At 40.5% G+C, this 19,572-nt stretch overlaps 1 protein-coding gene across 5 annotated transcripts in view; it reads left to right on the forward strand.

Annotated features, from left to right (window-relative positions):
• The window catches only part of kif13bb (kinesin family member 13Bb), a 217,059-nt gene that overhangs the window by 134,290 nt on the left and 63,197 nt on the right, over positions 1-19,572 (forward strand). For all 5 annotated transcript variants that reach the window (XM_064341045.1, XM_064341047.1, XM_064341044.1 and 2 more), the window contains exon 23: positions 14,778-14,951. In XM_064341045.1, coding sequence (XP_064197115.1) covers positions 14,778-14,951 — 174 coding nt within the window. The remainder of the gene's footprint in view (positions 1-14,777; positions 14,952-19,572) is intronic.

A 19,572-nucleotide genomic window follows, 5' to 3' on the forward strand; every position in this document is an offset into this window, starting at 1 on the left:
CAAGCGACTTACAAACTTTCTTAACTTAATGTATCATTATAGCTGGAAATAGAAGCAATCAGGTAAGTACCTTGCTCAAGGTACAACGCACCTTACCGGATTCGAACCTGCGACTTCGGTACAAGGCAGTTCACCCTGTGCCACCCTGAGAGGAGTTGTTTTGCGGATGACCTCAGTGACCTGGGAGCAGAATATGGAGTCAGTAGATCAGTGATGTACTGTGGAGCTAATCCATTTAGGGCTTTAAATACAAATATTAAAATTTTAAAATCAATCCTATATTTCACCGGTAGCCAATGCAAAAGAGCCAGAGCCGAAGTAATATGTTGCCTTTTCTTTGTTCCAGTTAAAAGTCTAGCAGCTGCATTCTGGACCATTTGCAGTCGAGACAGAGTGGAATGGGTCAACCCCATATATAGGGAATTACAATAATCCAGCCGAGAGGTGATAAAAGCATGGATAACTGTTTCTAAGTCCTTATGAGATAAAAACGGCTTTAACTTGGCTATGGTTTTAAGCTGATACAAATTGCCCTTCACAACACGACTGACTTGTCTGTTAAAGATGTGTCCAAGAAGACACCAAGATTTTTAACTACAATTTGCACATTTTTAGACAGGGGACCAAGCGCATTGCTTAGGCTAGTGACAGAGCTAGGAGGGCCAAATATAATTACTTCCGTTTTGTTATCATTTAGCTGAAGGAAGTTTCTCGCCATCCAGCATTTAATGTCATCTAGACAGTTAAAAAGGTTATTTAATGAGCAAGCATTGTCAGGTGTAACTGGCAGGTAAAACTGTGTGTCATCCGCATAACAATGATACACAATATTATGTTTCTCAAAAATAGAGCCAAGGGGAAGCATGTAGAGTGAGAATAAAAGAGGCCCTAAAATAGAACCTTGGGGAATGCCACATTTAATGGACGCCGGGGATGAACAGTTTCCTATTTTAACGGAAAAGGTTCTTTCTTTCAGGTAGGAGGTAAACCATTTTAACACTGAGCCCTGCAGGCCAACTTCACCCTCCAGGCGTCTTAAGAGAATGCCATGGTCGATTGTATCAAATACTGTGCTGAGGTCAAGCGAGACTAAGATGGCACAGGAACCAGAATCGACAGAGAGAAGGATATCATTATATACCTTCAATAGTGCGGATTCTGTACTATGCAGAGCTCTAAAACCAGACTGGAATTTGTCAAAAATGTTGTTTGTGTTCAAGTAGGAGGAGACCTGGGAGAAGACAACTTTTTCCAAAACCTTAGAAATAAATGGTAGCTTGGAGATAGGCCTGTAGCTATTATGGTCATTGGGGTCTAGGCTAGGTTTCTTTAGTAGGGGTTGCAGAATAGCGTGTTTAAAACTGAAAGGCACGACTCCATTTGTTAAACTGCTATTAATTATAGCCAAAATAAGGGGGCAGATTGTGGCAAGACATATTTTCGCTGAATTTTAACAGACAGAGATTTGCCGCGTTTACTCCGCCGCTCATAGCACTTGCTTTAGCGGGGAAAGAGCGAGATGTCCAGTGTGTTGTGATTTGGTATCTGACAGAGATGTCCGCAGAATGTATAGGATTAGTAGAGGGTCCTAGCTCTACATGAGCACCAGTAAAGAAATAGGAGGAACCAATTAGACTGGCGCTAGGACCCCGGGGACATCAATAGTAGTGAGACTGGTTAGAACACCTGGATTTCGAGGAAGTGTTTTGGCTTTCTGACAGTGGAGCGCCTTGGTGGGCAACACAGTAAAAAATGTTTGAAGACAGTAGCTTTATCCCCAGCCAATTAGGATGTATGCCATCATTCTAAATAACTGTCTGCATTCCCAGAAGAGATTGAAATTGTCGATGTAGGAAGCTCCGTGGGCAGCGCAGGCTGATGAGAGCCAGGTGTGCAAAGACAGTAGCCTGCTAAAACGCCCAACACCATGGCCACAGAAGGGAATGGGGCCGGACACATAAATATGTCTCACAGATCTCTTCAGGGAACAGAATAAGTGCACAAAGTCAATTTTCAAAAGTTCAGACTGCTGCTTGCAAATGTCATTTGTCCCTACATGAACATGATCTTAGTAATGTCCGGTTCGTTTGCGAGGATCTCGATGGCTTTTTCCTCTATATCGCGGACAGTGGCACCCGGGATACAACAAGTTTTAGCTGAGCTAGTTTTAACGTTCCTGATGATGGAGTCTCCTATGATCAGGGTTGTGATCGGATGTGGACGTTGTCTTGTGGATTTGGAGCTGGTCCTCCTGGAGGCTGAGTGGCAGTGTCGACCGCGGGGACTAGGGGCTGCCAGTCCAGGGGCGTCATTCCCTAGACCAGAACCGGTACCGGGACTCCTCAAACTTCTGGGCAGCAGCGCTGGACTGGCCATTGGCTCCAGGCCGACAGTGGACAGATGTTGGTCCAACTTCCCCAGCACATCGAACCTGTTACCCAGCTGGATAGACCCCGGAGGTGGAGTACGGGAGGAGTTCCTACCTCAATTCTTGTCGCCCCGGATGACGATCCACGGTTCCGGAGGAGCGGGTGTGGAACAGATCCGTGCCTTAGGTTTAGCTCCAAGCGTGGGCCAGGGGTCCTCCTCTGGGATTGAGCTGACAATCGGTGGCTCTGGCTCCGTAGTTGGAGAGGGAGCATGCCAGGGAAGTTCGGTGTTGTCAGGAATGCGGGAGGCTTCTGCAGCCAGCGAGTCCAGGAGTCGTTCATCATCTTGGATCTGGTAAAGCTTGGAAATTCCGACTTTCTAGTTCGATTACTTTTTGGCTCAGCCAAAGGCATCCAGATCAGTCCGGGGAGAGGTGAGTGTTGGCATTGATATAGAGATTAAGATCCTCAGTGAAAGCGACTGGCTAGCTAAGCCATCAGGCTAAAGACAAACCTAGCTAAGCTAGTAGCAGCTAGTATTAATTCCAGTGAAACGAAATGCCAACAGCACTTAAGAGAGTGCAATAAAATGATCTGCGTTGAGAAATGATCCACAGACTTTCACCAAATAAAAGTATAAGAACTACACTACACAACACCGTAGTTGTAGACAGTTGCAGTTGTAGATAGCTGCAGTTGAGAAAGCAAACGTTTTTGGAAGACGCGATCAGGCTTCACACGTCCGGTACTCTCAGGAAAGGAGACATAAAATCAAGCATACAGCCATGCAATCTACACAGACAAACATAGGCAGTAGAGTGGGTCATACTGAAGAGCTCAGTGACATTCAACATTGCACTGTCATAGGATGCCACCTTTCCAACAAGTTAGTTCGTCAAATTTATGCCCTGCTAGAGCTGCCCAGGTCAACTGGAAGTGCTGTTGTTGTGAAGTGGAAACATGTAGGAGCGACAGCAGCTCAGTTGTGAAGCGGTGGACCACACAAGCTGCTGAAGTTTGTCATGTGTAAAAATCATATGTCCTCGGTTGCAACACTCACTACCGAGTTCCAGAGTTCCTCTGGAAGCAACGTCAGCACAAGAATTGTTTGTTGGGAGGTTCATGATATAGGTTTTCATAGCCAAGCAGGCGCACACAAGCCTAAGATCACCATGTGCAATACCAAGCATTGGCTGGAGTAGTGGAAACACATCCTCTGGACTGATGAATCACGCTTCACTATCTAGCAGTCTGATGGATGAATCTGAGTTTGGCCAATGCCAGGAGAACGCTACTTGCCCAAATGCACTGTACAGTTTGGTGGAGGAGGGACTAATGATCTGGGGCTGTTTTACATGGTTTGGGCTAAGCCCCTTAGTTCCAGTGCTACAGCATACAATGGTACACCAGATAATTGTGTGCCAACAGTTTGGGGAAGGCCCTTCTGTTTCAGCATGACTATACCCCTGTGCATGTCCATAAAGAAATGGTTTGCTGAGTTTGGTGTGGAAGAACTTGATTGGCTTGCTCAGAGCCCTGTCCTCAACCCCATTGAACACCATTGGGATGAAATAGAACACTAACTGCCTTGTCGCCCAACATCAGTGCTCGACCTCACTAATGCCTTCCCAGAAGATCCCAGAAGAATGGAGGCTGTTATAGCAGCAAATGGGGACCAACTCAATATTAAAGACCCTGTGCAGCCTCCATTTTCTTGCATTTAAATTGTTCCTTTAGTTACTAAATTACAATAAACCAGTATATGTATTTTTTCTACTTATTAGACTTTGAAAAGAGAAAAAACCTTCTTTGATGTAAAACCTGAATTTCTTAATATAGCAGAATCAAGACTGGCTGGGCATGTCAGTTCTGTCCTAATTATTTATGCATTCACTTTTGATTGACAGCCAGGGCCACTCACTCCCACTGACCTGGATCAGTGCTCACTCAGCACGTAACGTCAGTTGTACGCGAACTTTAGCTAGTTATCATACGATCGTAATAATGGATAACAAGTATAGCAATAACAGCATTAGAAATATTGAGCTGTATATGTATGAGCCCATCGCTTACAGCCTACAATATAGGACCCTAATGTTATAGGATAACCTATATTAGCACATAACATTATCGTTTGGTTTTTTGCTGCAGTAACCTTATAACAGTCTGGAGAATAAAGTAACGTTACACTCGCCAGCTAACGTTAGCTATATTTACACAAGATAAGTGCAGCTCATTGCTACATTAGAAAAATTATCGATAGCCAGACAGCAAGTAAATAGCCAGGCAGCAAGTAAATTGGGGAAATGAGGTTAATGGTTAGGTTATAGTTTGTAGGCTTGATTCGATTAATACTTAAAAGAACGTCATCTAGCCCGAATGGATGCTTACCGGAACTGGTAAGCGTCCGTTCGGGCTAAACATCATCGACAGCGAAGTAAAGTGAGGTTAGGATGGCTAACCTTATGATTTGTAATATAATCTATATCAACGTTAAGTAACTTTAACATTAACTGATCATATTAAGCAAAGGCTTAATTAGATTATCGATAGCATCAAAGCTATCTTGTTGGGTTAGTTAGCTATGTTGTGTTTCATGCACATTGAGCTAGGTAGCATGCGTAAAACGCCTAAAGCAAGGCATGAAAAGATGCATTCCTATCTCTGCAATCTTTAGTCACACAATAAGGCATTGTTGAACTGGATAGTTAGTTAATGTTAGCAGCAGACCCGCGCATTATCTATTTGAGAATTTGGTCATGGCCTTGAACTTGGGAGCGCACACTACATAAATATTCATACTGGGTGAGTGGTTTGGCCACCGCACATTGGCCAGGGCAAATTAGAAACATTTGTGACGTCACGATCTTGGTCTCAAAACCACCAATACCAAATACTCCACCAGGTGGCAATGTCGAGCATTGTATAGTTTTTAGTCTAATTCATTACATACATGTATGAAATACTTTTTAAATCGATGTGTAATTAACCTTGTAGTCTTTGGTCATAATATAAGCATTTTGACTGCATAGGGTCTTTAATGCCCATTGTTTTGGAAGGTTCAGCAAGCATGTGTGGGTGTTATGTTCGGGTGTCCACATACTGTTGGCCATGTAGTGTATGTCTGGATAGGTTTGCATTCATCCCCCCCCCCCCCATTTCTCTTGTGCAAATGATTGTGTTATTTTGTATAAATGTCTGCTTGTAAATGTTGTCTGACATCTAATTCACCATTTGCCTTTTTCTCGGCCCTGGAATTGAACATAGCACTTGGTCATCATTAGAGCTCGACCGATGCCAGATTTTTGGGTCCGATGCCGATCCCGGTTTTGGAGAGTCCTAGCCCACCGATTACCGATGTTTTGACCGACATTTTGTCAAAAAGTGCAACATTTTCAAATCAATTTGAAAAACTTATTTTTATTAAAGTTTCTATATTTAAGAACATTTAACTTATAAGCAAACAAATAAAAATAAAAATAAACACACAAAGAACTTTTTAGATTAAAAAAGTAAAAGATGATATTAAATTAAATATATATATTAACACCATCTTTAAGTGTGTGAAATCAAAATAACTCCACACCTTGCTTTTACTCCTTTCTTTTCCAGCCATCTATAAAAAATTAATTTAAAAAAATCAGTTTTCCAGTTACAAACATGTATTTTTATGAATATTATTATTGTTGTTAGTTAATTTGCTCTAAATACTTCATTACATCTTTCTCAGTACATTAATTATATTTTCTTAGATTATTCTCTCATGATCTCAAAGAGTAGACTACAGGCTTCCCTGTCCATGAGAATTTCTGGTGTTGAATATCACAATGCGCTCTAAGTGGACTAGATGACACACTCGCCGCAATAACGCTTAGCTATTGACACAGCCTCATTATTTCTTATATATTATCTCAGTAAGTTAAATGATTCATATTTTTATGTTTATTTCTACTACATGATCTCAAAAGTAAACATTATCTAGGCTGAGCTAAAGTGTGAATCAAGTGTAAAGTTGATAAAATTAAATTGACCGGATGAAATACGTGAAAAAACTACAATGCGCTTTCATGCTGGTTACCCGCACTAACTGTTGGTTGATTCACTTCTCCAACAGCAATCCTTCTCTCATGTTATCACGACAAAGCTAGATAACATGGCTTAAAATGATCCATGTTAGAAGTGTTTTATCTGCGTTTTTACTGTCTGGTTAGCTTGCGACGATGACGCTTGACTAGATGACACACTCGCCTGCAATAACGTGTTGGTTATTGACACAGCATCTTATAGTAGCTAATATCATTATCTCAGATAAAGAAACAAATGTGTGATGCATTCAATCACCATTTTATTTTGGCTCGTTATTTATTTGAGAATACAGCGATGTCCTCTGGAAATGTAGATCCTACGTTGCTTATGTGCCACTTCATAAAGGCTTGTTAGCCAGATAGCTTGCTAAAGTGAACCAAATATGTTAGCTAGCTCGCTCGCCTGATAATGAGGATTGATAAACAGAGTGGTCATATAAACAAATTTAATGAAAAGCTTTCACTAAATATACATACCTTTATTGCAGCAATCAAATCTGTGCAGACAAGTCTTGCAGTAGAGAATATTGGATGAGGCACGAGTGACAAACGTCTTATTAGAGAAGTAGCGCGTCAGCTGCTGCAGTTCACACTTGTATTAGAGCTCCCTCAACTGGATAATTCTAGTAAATAGCAATTACAACGTTCGAACAGACAAGTACAGATAAATAATCAGTGTTTTTTTGTTTATTATACTTATTAAAAAATCGGGACACATCGGCGGCATAACTGCCGATCCCAATGTCGTCAAAAAAGTCAAATAATGGCCGATATATCGGCCAAACCGATATATTGGTCAGCCTCTAGTCATCATAGCCTGGAGATAAGCCACAGAGAAGGAACTGTCTGGGGTGTAGCCGTGTGTTTTTGTGTGTGTGGGCCTGCGTGTGTGCGTGTGTCTGTGTGTGTCTGTGTGTGAGTGTGTGTCAACAGGGGTGGCCTGAGAAATACCATTTTGGCAGTCTTCATAGAATTATGTACCTTTAAAAATAAGTTAATACACCTTCGGGCACCATGTTGGATTTGCTGGGCACGCCATACTAGAACACAGCGTAAGTCAAGAGTGTCACTACTAACCTTGTTACTTGGTTTAATTGTGGGACAATATTCCACAGGCTACAATCAACAATTTGATCAATTCAGTGCAAAGGAGATGTGTTGCGTTGCCTGAGGCAAATGGTGATCACACAAGATACTGATCGGTATCCTGTTTATTTCATGGTATCTTCTTTTTTGGGAAATCTGTGACTAACAAATCCATATCTGTATCCCCAATCACATGAAATCAATAGATAGATGCTTAATTAATCAATTTCAGTTGACTGGTTTACGTTTATTACCTTTGAACTCAATAAAATCTTTGAAATTGATGTGTTGCATTTATATTTTTGTTCAGTGTATGTACTTAATGTATTTTACAATCTGTATTTATTTTAACTTACAAATATACAAGAACTTGTATATATCCTTTGTTTTCATTAGTTGTTTAAAACATTCATTTAAATCAGGGGTGTCAAACTCAATTGCACAGGGGGCCAAAACTCAAAGCACACTTTAGGTCGCGGGCCGAACAGGATAAACATTTATTGAACACGCTAAAACTAAATGTTTTTTGAACATAAATATGAATAAAAACAGACAGGAATATTATTATAGAATAAATTAATTTAAACTTTATATAACTTAAAATACTTTGCTCTCCATAAAAATATCTCTTGTCAAAATTATACAAATTCAAAATATGAGCATGGTCCAAAAAACTCTGGAAATATAAATAAAATTTGTGCTTTTCAGCAAAAAATAAAAATAACAAATCAAAACATTCAGTTTTCTTTGCTCTTATGCTGTTTTGTCAGAGCTGGATGCTTGGCATCTTTTCTTGGCAACAAGTTTGTTTAGGTTTGGTGTAAGATTCTGTGTTGTGGAGATTCTCAGGATGGACTGCAGGTGTTCATCAGTGAGACGACTCCTGTGTGCTGTTTTGTTAATCTTCATCGCTGAGAACAGCTTCTCACACATATGTGCTACCAAACATGCACAAGGTTCGAGCCACATGTAGACGGAGCTGAGGCATTGCTTCAGGAATGGAGCGAATAAACTGTGCGGGCCCTGCAGTGTCATACTTTGCCTTTAGTGTCCCATTACACTGCAGCTCTATCAGCTCCATCTGAATCTGTACAGGTGCAGTTTCCACGTCGACGGCAAATGGGTTGCGAAGCAGCTCAAAATTCCTTTTTTGTGCTTCAAAGTCTCCAAAGCGCCGTAAGAACTCAGTGCGAAGTGCGCTCAGTTTGTCAGCAAAGTGCGCATTAGGGAACATCGTTGCACCGACTTGGTTCAACATTACTTGGCAACAGGGAAAGTGAGGCAAGTTGCACTGGTGCATTTGTGTCTCCCATAAGAGCAGCTTCACTTGAAATGCCTTCACTGCATCATACATGTCAGTGATCATGCGGTCACGTCCCTGGAGCTGAAGGTTCAAGACGTTGAGATGAGTTATGTCAACTAGAAACGCCAACTCACATTTCCACTTCTCATCCCGCAAAACTGTGGAGTCTTTTCCTTTACTGTCCATGAACTGACAAATTTCCTTGTGTAGCTCAAAAACTTTTCCTCGACGCACCAACTGTATGATAAGGAATGTCGGCAAACTCTGAATCTATTTCTCGCATAAAAGACTGAAATTGCCGGTGATTTAAACCGTTAGCTCGGATAAAGTTTACGGTTTGCGTTACAGTGCTCATTAAATGTTCCATTTTTAACACTTTACCACACAGCGTTTCCTGATGTATGATGCAGTGATATGCTTTCAACTCACCAGTACAGTTCTCCTCCTGCATCTTTACCCGCATCCTCCCCACTAGCCCATTTTTTTCACCGCACATCGCCGGTGCTCCATCTGTTGTAAGTCCAATCAGTTTGTCCCAGGGCAGTTTCATGTCGGTTACACTTTGACATACGTTTTCAAAAATGTCTTTTCCTGTCGTTGTCCCGTGCATCGATTGAATGTCTAATTTCCTCTGTAACGCACAAACTGGAGTCCACTCCACGGATGAAGATGGCTAGCTGTGCAGTGTCCGTCATGTCAGTACTTTCATCCACAGCAAGACAGTATGCAATAAAGTCTTTGCTTCTTTCCATCAACTGTGTTCTTAAATCAGTGGCCATCTCACAAACCCGATCAGCAACCGTATTTCTACTCAGGCTTACATTTGCCAATATCTGCCTGTTGTCTGGACACAAGACATCGCACACCTTCATCTTGCAGCTCTTCAGAAACTCTCCCTCAGTAAATGGCTGGCCTGATTTGGCTATCTCTTCTGCCACAATAAAGCTTGCTTTCACAGCAGCTTCACTCTGTGATTTCGCTCTGGTGAAAAACGTCTGCTGAGATTTCAGATTCTTTTTTAACTCTTCTACTTTCTGTAGCTTCTGCTCTGCACTCAGGTTTTTCAGCTTATCCTGGTGTTTTGCCTCGAAGTGCCGTCTTAGATTAAATTCCTTAATTACAGCCACATTTCCTCCACAAATAAGGCACACGGGTTTACCGGCAATGTCAATAAACATATACTCAGCCTCCCATCGGTTTTGAAAGGCTCTGTTTTCAGAATCAACTTTTCTTTTCGCCATTGTTAGGGGCTAGCTTTGACTTTACAGTAGGGTTGTAAACAGTTGATTGACGCGGGAATGTTCCCGTGTAACCTATCGTTGGGCAAGGCAGCTGTTGCGCTGCATTATGGGATCTGTAGTTTGTGTGTTATCAGCGCTTCATATCGCTGGTCCATTAATAACAATAATAATAGATCTATATAAAATGATCTCGCGGGCCGAATATAATTGTATGCCGGGCCGGATGTGGCCCGCGGGCCTTGAGTTTGACACATATGATTTAAATGATGTCTTCTTCCATGAGGCTATTCTTGTTATTTGACACTTTGATGTGACACAATGACCACTTTTTGTTAAGATGATTAGATGAAAAAACACAGGGCCATGTTACTTGAAATAATTAGGAAATATTGGGAAGAATTGATTTCGATTAGAGCTTGTTTGATTTGTGTGAGCTACTACAGCCAATATTGTTTGTTGCACCTTGGCTTCATTTTGATTGCAATGCTTTCAATGGCAGGCCTCGATTTTGCTAGTTTTAATAAATGATTTATTGACAGTGCTTTGTATGTATGCATAACATTACATTACATTACAGACATTTAGCAGACGCTCTTATCCAGAGCGACGTACACAACTTTTTACATAGCATTTTACATTGTATCTATTTATACAGCTGGATATATACTGAAGCAATTTCGGTTAAGTACCTTGCTCAAGGGTACAACGGTAGTGTCCTAACCGGGAATCGACCCTGCGACCTTTCGGTTACAAGCCCAGTTCCTTACCCACTGTGCTACACTCTGTCCTCCGTCCGCATAACTTGGTATTTTTGTTCGTTGAAAACATGCAGAATAGGTGTTCCGCATTTAACTCATGGCTATGGGGCGCATTTTCATCTGTATGTTTGTGAACGATTGCATTTATATTAATCGCTGTTTTGAATACAATTCAATGCCTAGCTAGCTAATTAGCTAGCCGGGATAACAAGCATGCCATGACCTAAAACCAATAATTTTTATATTGGCTCAGTGACAAGTGACGGAGAACCGATCATAAAGCTAGCTGGCATTCAAAACCCGTTTCAGAGGGTCGTTACGTCTACACTGCGTGACCACACCATTTAAAAAGCAAGACAGTGCTTGGGAGATGAATTTGATTGACTTATGGTTTCATGCAGTTTTATTAAATAATGTAATGACAAAAATGACCAAAATTGGTGCTAATTGTATGGTATAAAACGAGAAGGAACTATTTTTTCTTGATAGAATCATTGAAAATTGATTCTATCAATTTAGAATCATTGAAAAACCTCTGGTCGTCATTCATTTCATAGAATTGACGACCAGAGGTTTTTGCTTAACAACGGTGCCAATGGAACTACCAACCAGAGTTTTTGCATAACAACGGTCCAAATAGAACTACCAACCAGAGTTTTGCTTGACAACGGTAAAATAATATGCCCAAAACGCCCATGGAAGAATATTTCACTTTCAGCTGATTAAATCGATAAAAATCAGTAAATATAAAATTAACGGCTTCGCCTCGGCCGCATCACCACCCCTGTCGTACATTATTTTCCAATAACAGGATAGCCCGTCGTGGTTTATTCCTTACATATAGTGCACAGAAAATGCCAAGGACAATTTAGCATAAAATAATTTTGCTTGCTAGCTGATATAATGTTAGCTACCTTTTGATGACAAACAAAAAGTCAGTATTCATCAAAATTTAGCAACTGTACAAACTCACCTTTATATTGGGCTCTTTTCTCCTCCTCTTCCGTTCTCTGTTTTCTCCCCTCTGCCCCTGACAACTTTGTTCGTTTCATTGTTGTTTTTTATGATATAACGTTAATTACAGTCACTTAATAGGTGGGCTTAGCTAGCTATCTCGTCTAATCTGAAGAGGACGGGCATGACGTGACGTCAACGATGCGATAATGCGCACTTGACACTCCCTCTGAAAAGGGGATGATTGACGGTGACTGTGTGCGCTGTGTGCATCGTCGTGTGTGATTAGGAGAGAGGAGGGGGCGACCCGGGCAGGCGGCTGCAGGGTGCAATGATTGAATAGGAAGAACAAAAAAAATTTCTCCCTCCCCTACCAACGGATGGCGCCATCAAAATACAATTGCCTCAGTGACAATGATCAGCAACTACTCATTAATAGTATTATTTGTTCTTATGATCAGAATAAAACAATCACACATAGCGTAATTTACAACAAAGCACAGCTTAACCTGAGTGTATGATTAACGTAGCCAAAGTATTTTATAGGCCACCAGGAGGGTATGTTTTTTCTCTGAGGAAATCACTGAGGGTACTTCCTATCAATCAGTCAATTTTCAGAAGGTGTGTTAGACTTATTGGTTTAGGATACATGGTTTCCGCCAGTGTATTGTAAGCCCGGTGGCCCGCTGGGCCTAAGTTGACCCCCCACCGGGCCTAAGCATCAGGGAATTTTTTTTTTTTTTTAATGTATTTTAAAGATGTTTTTAAACTACAGTTACAGTGGGGCGGCTCGGTTGAAAAGCTCACCAGCGACATCTGTTGGTTAAAACGTGAACGCAATCGGAAAACAGCAGGTCTGAGATCAGTGCTCTTCACCCTCATTGTGCGTAGTGACATTCAACCTTTTTACAGTCTCTGCATTCAACACACTTCCAGCTATCACAAGCTAACGTTACCTAGCAAGCCACCAATTCTTATTTAGTAGGCTAACTAACCTCGTTACAAACTGTGTTATAACTTCATCTCGTCGGTAAGTACATTCTTTTTATATTAACTTAAGCAGTGTGTAGGTAACGTTAAACTAGTAGCATGAATGTAACGTTCGAAATATTGTGACATTGCATGACTTATTAATCGCCAACGAAATAACGACTCAACTTGTTTATTAATAATTTTCCCGACCATGAAAACTGCCTGACTTGTTTACATTTTGGACAGATGTGGCTACAGAGTAAATCCATCGTTGTTTCCATCCCAGCACTTTCGACACAAGTAATATCGGAAAAATCCTAAAAAAAAAGTTCTTACGGTGAAGAGTGCCTGACCGGCAAAGAAATGTGTTAACACAGCGGCAAAATTAGGCTATATCTAGAAATACCATCTTTGGAGAAAAAACGGTACGGTTGAGGCACTCTTCACGGTAAGAAGAAATTTCAGGATTTTTTCGATATTGCTTGTGTCTAAAGTGCTGCTACGGACCAACGATAGATTTACTCAGGAGCCACATCTGTCCAAAATGTAAACAAGTCAGGCAGTTTTCACGGTCGGGAAAAATTTTATGAAAATGTGGTTATGTAGCTAACTTAGCTAGCTAGCCAAACAGTCAATAACACAGATACTTCCTTGGTGCCATTTATGGATAATGTCAAGGAGGAAAGGTGGCCTACTATAAAAGCCAAAAAACCTTAGACAGTTTTTTAAATGTTTATATGTGCCCAGCATTCCAAGGCTCGTTGTAAGATTCAGTAGCCAATCAGGACTTGAATACAAGTTTTTTGTAGAGTGCAAAAACCTTTATCATTTATTTTAATTTAATTTCTTTTGTTGTTGTTGAAATGTGCCCAGCATTCCAAGGCTGTAAGAATCAGTGACCAATCAGGACTTTTTTCAAGTTTTTTGTAGAGTGCAAAAACTTTGATATTATTTATTTTCATTTAATTTAATTTCTTTTGTTGTTGTTGAAAACACAGCATTCCAAGACTGTACATTGTTGTCAGATTCTTTGTAAGACTGCTATGCTGTAAATAGTTGTTGATTTTTTTAAATGTGTGTTGAATAAATGACTTATTTATAACAACATTCACATTACGTATTCATATTTTCAAATCTCCAGTCAGCTTTTAGCACTGACTTGATGTAGGGCCCTATGGAATCTGTGTTATAGCTTTTTAAAATTCTAAATTCCGTCCGTGATTCTGTTATCACAGAAACTATAGTGCCCTACCTTAATGCTGCCATCAGTCTGTTTCTGGCCCGCGCCGGGCCCCTGTCAAAAAAGACACTTGCCACCGGGCAACAACTTTTCTGGGGGAAACTCTGGGATATGAATCAGGATATGATTTTGAGTCTAGTGCAGAAAATGTACTTAAGTCTGCACTTCATTTTCCCAGGCAGGAATCCCTGTTTTATCAAATGTCGCAGTACTATTTTTTCAACTTTACTGGTAACTGAAAAAGTGGAAGGTGGACATAATGGCAAAAGAATAATAAAGTGAATTGTTACCAAACAATGTACTGTTTTATTTCCAGTATACAAATGGTTACATGCCATAGTTATAAAATGAGAAAATATTGAACATATTCAATTTAGATATTTTTCATCAATATATTGATATTGAAAGAATTCACAATATTGTTGGACCCTAATGAGTACAGTATTACATTACTGGCATTTAGCAGATGCTTTTATTCAGAGCAACTTAGACAACTTTTTACATAGACATTGTCAACATTTACATAGTATCCATTAATAAAGCTGGATATATGCTGAAGCAATGCAGGTTAAGTACCTTGCTCCAGGGTACAATGGCAGTCCTACCTGGGAATCAAACCTGTGATGTTTAAGTTACAAGACCAGGTCCGTATCCATTATGCTACTTTGTCGCCTACATCAGTGAGTGTGTTTGAGTGTGTGAGAGACACTGCATGTGCACCTGTTGTGTTTATCACCCGTAGTAACCTGTCCTATTGTCTCTGTTTCAGGTTAAGATCCTCCAGGCCACAGGGCTTCCTAGGTACCTCTCCAACTTTGTGTTCTGCCAGTACTCCTTCTGGGACCAGGAGGAGCCTATCATTGTAGCACCGGAGGTGGACCCCTCTGCCTCCTCCCCAACCAGTAAAGACCCTCACTGCATGGTGGTGTTTGACAGCTGCAAGGTGAGGAAGCTCAGTGTTCATGATTGATGTCTTGGTACCTGGTTAGGTTAGTACAGCTTTAGTGATGTTGCATCTATACTCACAGGTCTGCAAATGTGGTTAAGCAGGTCTATTGTTCATGTAAATCAGGAGAATGCACTTACGTTATCATCGATTGTAAGATGCACTGGATAAGAGCATCTGCGAAATGAATGTAATGAAATGGAGCTGTGCCAGATAAAGTTATGGTGGAATAATGGCGCCTGCTGTGGAAAAGGTCCAGTACTGTAGTTGGTGTGCACAGTGACCTTGACATTGACAATGACCTTGTAGATTCTATACTGATGCCTTAATGCTGTATCCACAATACTGCTTACATGGATTTTTTATTTTTTATTTTTATTTTCAGAAAACAAAAGGAAAAATACAAAAAAATGCCTGGGATTGCAGTGCTTAAGTGTACATACATACCAACATACCCCTTAAAAACATAACCCACATGCTTACAACACTTTACATAAATTGTCACAACAGCTTTTTGATAGCAGGCTGTTCCAAGTTGCTCCATGTAATCTTGCAGAGGCTCTTTCAAAGGCCGCTGTTGCTTGAATGTATGACAGCCAGCTGTTTGTAAGACTGGAGATAGCCATGCTTTAAGAATTCTTAGCTGCTAATACAAGTCTACGGTCATGATTAGATAGGCACAAGCTTTTTAAAAGACAGAGTGCTGCCAAAAGGGGGACTAAAGTCCCAATAATCCAGGACATCCTCTTTAACACTTCTGTCCAGAAATTAGAAATTACCGGGCATTCCCAAAACATGTGTAAAGTGGTTCCAATACTTACAAATTGTACATGCTGCGACCTTGGCCAGTCTCATGTGGTACTGCTTGAGTTGTGTGGTATGAACTTTGTGTTTGAGTTTGTAATGGATACTTTGTGCCAGGTTTCTTGATGATGAGAAAGTATTGTCCCACACCCTATCCCATTCTGGTGTTTCATCGAAAGTGCTTCACTGTCTGTCCGATACTGCAGACAGTTACACACCTAGGTCGGTTGAGAGGCTAGCATTTATGTGGCCTTTTTAGCAGGTAGCACCTGCTGTAGCATCAAATGTGCCCTACAGAGACCTCCCTTTCTTTTTGGTTGCCAAGTCCGAATGAGAAATGCCCTGTTAGAATGTGGTATCAAACTGTCAGTAAATGTTATGTCCAGTAAAAAATAAATAAATAAAACCCCTGAAAAGTATCGCTAACTGCAGTCACACTTGGGAGATGGGAACCCAATCACATGACCATCTTGGGTGTTTGTGAACCAAAGTTCCTGCTTCAATGTTTTTTGAATAAAATAATGAATTAGCCAGACTAAGAGATTTTTTTTTGTTTTGTTTTTTTTGGCTTTTTGACTGTAAAAAGTTAAATTATCAGAAAAAGAGATGAATTAGTTTCACAATGAACTAGGGTTGCAGCTGAACCAACATACAAATGTATGCATATATAAATGTACATTCCCTACAAACTCTTATCTGTATTTAGGAGCAATTCTGCCCTGCAAAAATAATAAAGAAGAATTCCTCCACAAAACAACATTAACCCTATTTAACTTAACCAAGGCTTAGTTGTCTTTTGTTGTGGCTGGCCAGAGCCCTTCTCCACACAGAAATATTGGCAGCAAAAGGCAAGAATTTGGTGAAAGTAGACATAACTATGACATACACCTTGACCCTTTCTCATTTTTGAAGAAATACAATGAGCAGGTCATTTGAATTAGGAGATGCCTCCCCCCAGCCTCCCAAACTAGGCGAAGGGGGCGTTGACCAAACTCGCAGTATTAGCTTGCCAGCTAACTAGCGTAGTGTGTGCTCTCTGGGGCCCTTTTGACAAGGTTCTACTGCCCTTGTGTAAGGTGGGGATCACAGACAGTATCCGTAGTATTCCGTTACATCATGCACTACAAATGGCCGCCCTATTGTGCGGATACAGGAATACATTAGCAAGGTAGACTGAAGTGACATTGGAGGGCAGCAGCACCGATCGCTGAAAAATGTCAGCCAAACCCAAGACAAGATACATCGACACTAGTTATCTCCAAAAAATGTGCTGAAATGTGTACTATTGTAAATTGTATTGCTAACTAGCTAGCAAGCTTCAACATGTTTCATTCCACCTTTTAATCAAACAGCCTCAAGACAAAATTTCCACATTGTGGCCAAATTCTTAGGTCATAAAGGATTTTGGTGGTACTTGGCTCCTGCAGTTTTACAGAGTCTACTTCTGCCAATGCATGCTTGTCATAGGCTCAGATAAAGTTCTAGCAGTGTTAAAAATTTTGAAACTTTATTGTACTGTGTGCCTGGTGTTACGGGCTGATCCCATTATATGTGTGTGTGAATATACACACAGTCCCCTAATGTTAGGAATAAAGACATTTTTTTTATTGATTTGGCTCTGAGCATAATAAAACTTTCACATGTGGTTGAAGTGTAGATTCTCAGCTTTTAGTAAAGGATACTTTTATATATTTTGGTTTCACCTTGTAGAAATATCTGAAAAAACACATTTTCAACATTTTGCATACTAAATGCATCAGCCAGCAAACTGAGCTGGACAGTCTAGGCCAGGGGTGGCCAACCCAGGTCCTGGAGAGCCGCAGGGTCTGCTGGCTTTTGTTTTTACTCGGCACTTAATTGATCAATTAAAGCAGTTGATTACACAGTTAACTCACCTCACCTGGTTTATTTTGTCTAAGTGGTTGTTGTATTTATGGTGAAAACAAAAACCTGCAGACCCTGCGGCTCCCCAGGACCGGGGTTGGCCACCCCTGGTCTAGGCTATGAGTCTTTGAGTGTGGCTATGAGTCTACTTCAGCGATCAGCTTTCTACTGCAGGGCTGTGATGACCACGTTTCTTCTGGTTATCCCCATTGCTACTCCCTAGGCACATATACTACCATTTGCTGGGTGTGAAAACTGTGGCATTAAAAAAATAAAATAAACAGGAACACCTGTGCAAGGTTATTTCATTCTAGCATAATACACATTCCCTTTATTCTGGTTATTTATAGTGATAGACTGTGGCTTACCTATAGATCTACTAATGGTCAGGATTTATTTAAAGTAACTGTGCATGTGGCTCATAATTCCAGCCAGTGCTCATTTAGTGTGCTCCTTGTGCATTTATGTACAATCTGAAGAAAAACATCATTTTCAACATACAAAAATGCCAAGTTACTCACGCATACAAAACACGAAGTCATTTAGACTTCCAAAATCTAGGCCTGCCATTAAAAGTACTAATATCAAAATTATGCCAAGTTACAATACACAATATTAGCTATCTTAGCTAACACAAATTAAACATGCTGTAATCCAAAGCAATGCTACTACCCAGTGTTTCCTAAATTGTCATAGTAACCTGGCCCTGTGTTTTTCTTTCTTCATGGATGTTTTTTTTCTGAGATCCACGTTTTGTGTTTATAGGGTTTATAAGGCATACCCTTAGTTGTAGCAAGGACTTCTCTGCTTTGTTTCTCAGCTAGCTAGCTAACCTTACAGTTTACGCTGTACATATTTCCCAGCAATCTTTGCATGTCAGAAAATAAAAGTATTACCGAAGAAATGACCACAAATTATTTAATGGAATGATACAGAATGGGCTTGTAGATTAAGTTAAACATGATCACAGACTAGTGTACAAAGTAAGCACGCTAACCATGACTGTGATGTGGTTGGTAATAGAACGATATAAAAATGGCTCCTCGTTCGTGGCTTTCGTAAAATATATGCATTGAATATTGATATAATTAGGATGTAATTTTATTCATAATGGAATAAAGTTATAAACACGTACTTAGTTAAATGTTCATGAATAAGATGTTCTTTATGAAATATTAGTAAAGAAAAAAGCTTGCATAAGAGATTACAGACTTGCCTGAGGAAAGATTCGATCCTGGGCCCCAATGGTCCCAAAGACAAGCGTTTTACCAACAAGCCTTCGACAGAGAACTTGCAATGGTGGCAAATCTTTTTGCATAAGGGAATAAAGTTATAAACACCTACTTATTGACAGTAAAATTTGTATAGGAGCGCATAGCTCAGGAGGTAAGAGCGGTTGACTGGCAGTCGGAGGATTGCCGGTTCGAGGCCCGCCCTGGGCGTGTCGCAGTATCCCTGAGCAAGACACCTAACCCCTAATTGCTCCCAACGAGCTGATTGGTACCTTGCATGGCAGCCTTTCACCGTTAGTGTGAGTGTGTGTGTGAATGGGTGAATGAGAGGCATCAATTGTAAAGCGCTTTGGAAAAACATAACTACTGTTACCTACTGGGTGTTGACAGCCAAGACAGCCATTCAGCAGCAAGCCGAGCTGAAAATTGGTGGGGTGCAAAACTTCCCTTTAAACTAATCATTGATCTCAACCTGTTTTCATTAATTTTCCTTTATTATCAAGCGTGCCAATGATCGGACTAATCAAAGTAGCCTAACACACAGCATCTTCATACCATGTTAGGGGGATTAAATCATAAATTCAATTTATCCGTTAAAAATCGGTTTTAATCACCAAGTAGTCTACACTTAACAAACAAGATGTACCAGTCTGTTATCTACAGTGTTAGCTTTCAGAATAACCAGCAAAAACAAACCC

The sequence above is a fragment of the Anguilla rostrata genome, chromosome 6 (assembly GCF_018555375.3).
Source record: "Anguilla rostrata isolate EN2019 chromosome 6, ASM1855537v3, whole genome shotgun sequence".
In the NCBI taxonomy this organism is placed as follows: domain Eukaryota; kingdom Metazoa; phylum Chordata; class Actinopteri; order Anguilliformes; family Anguillidae; genus Anguilla; species Anguilla rostrata.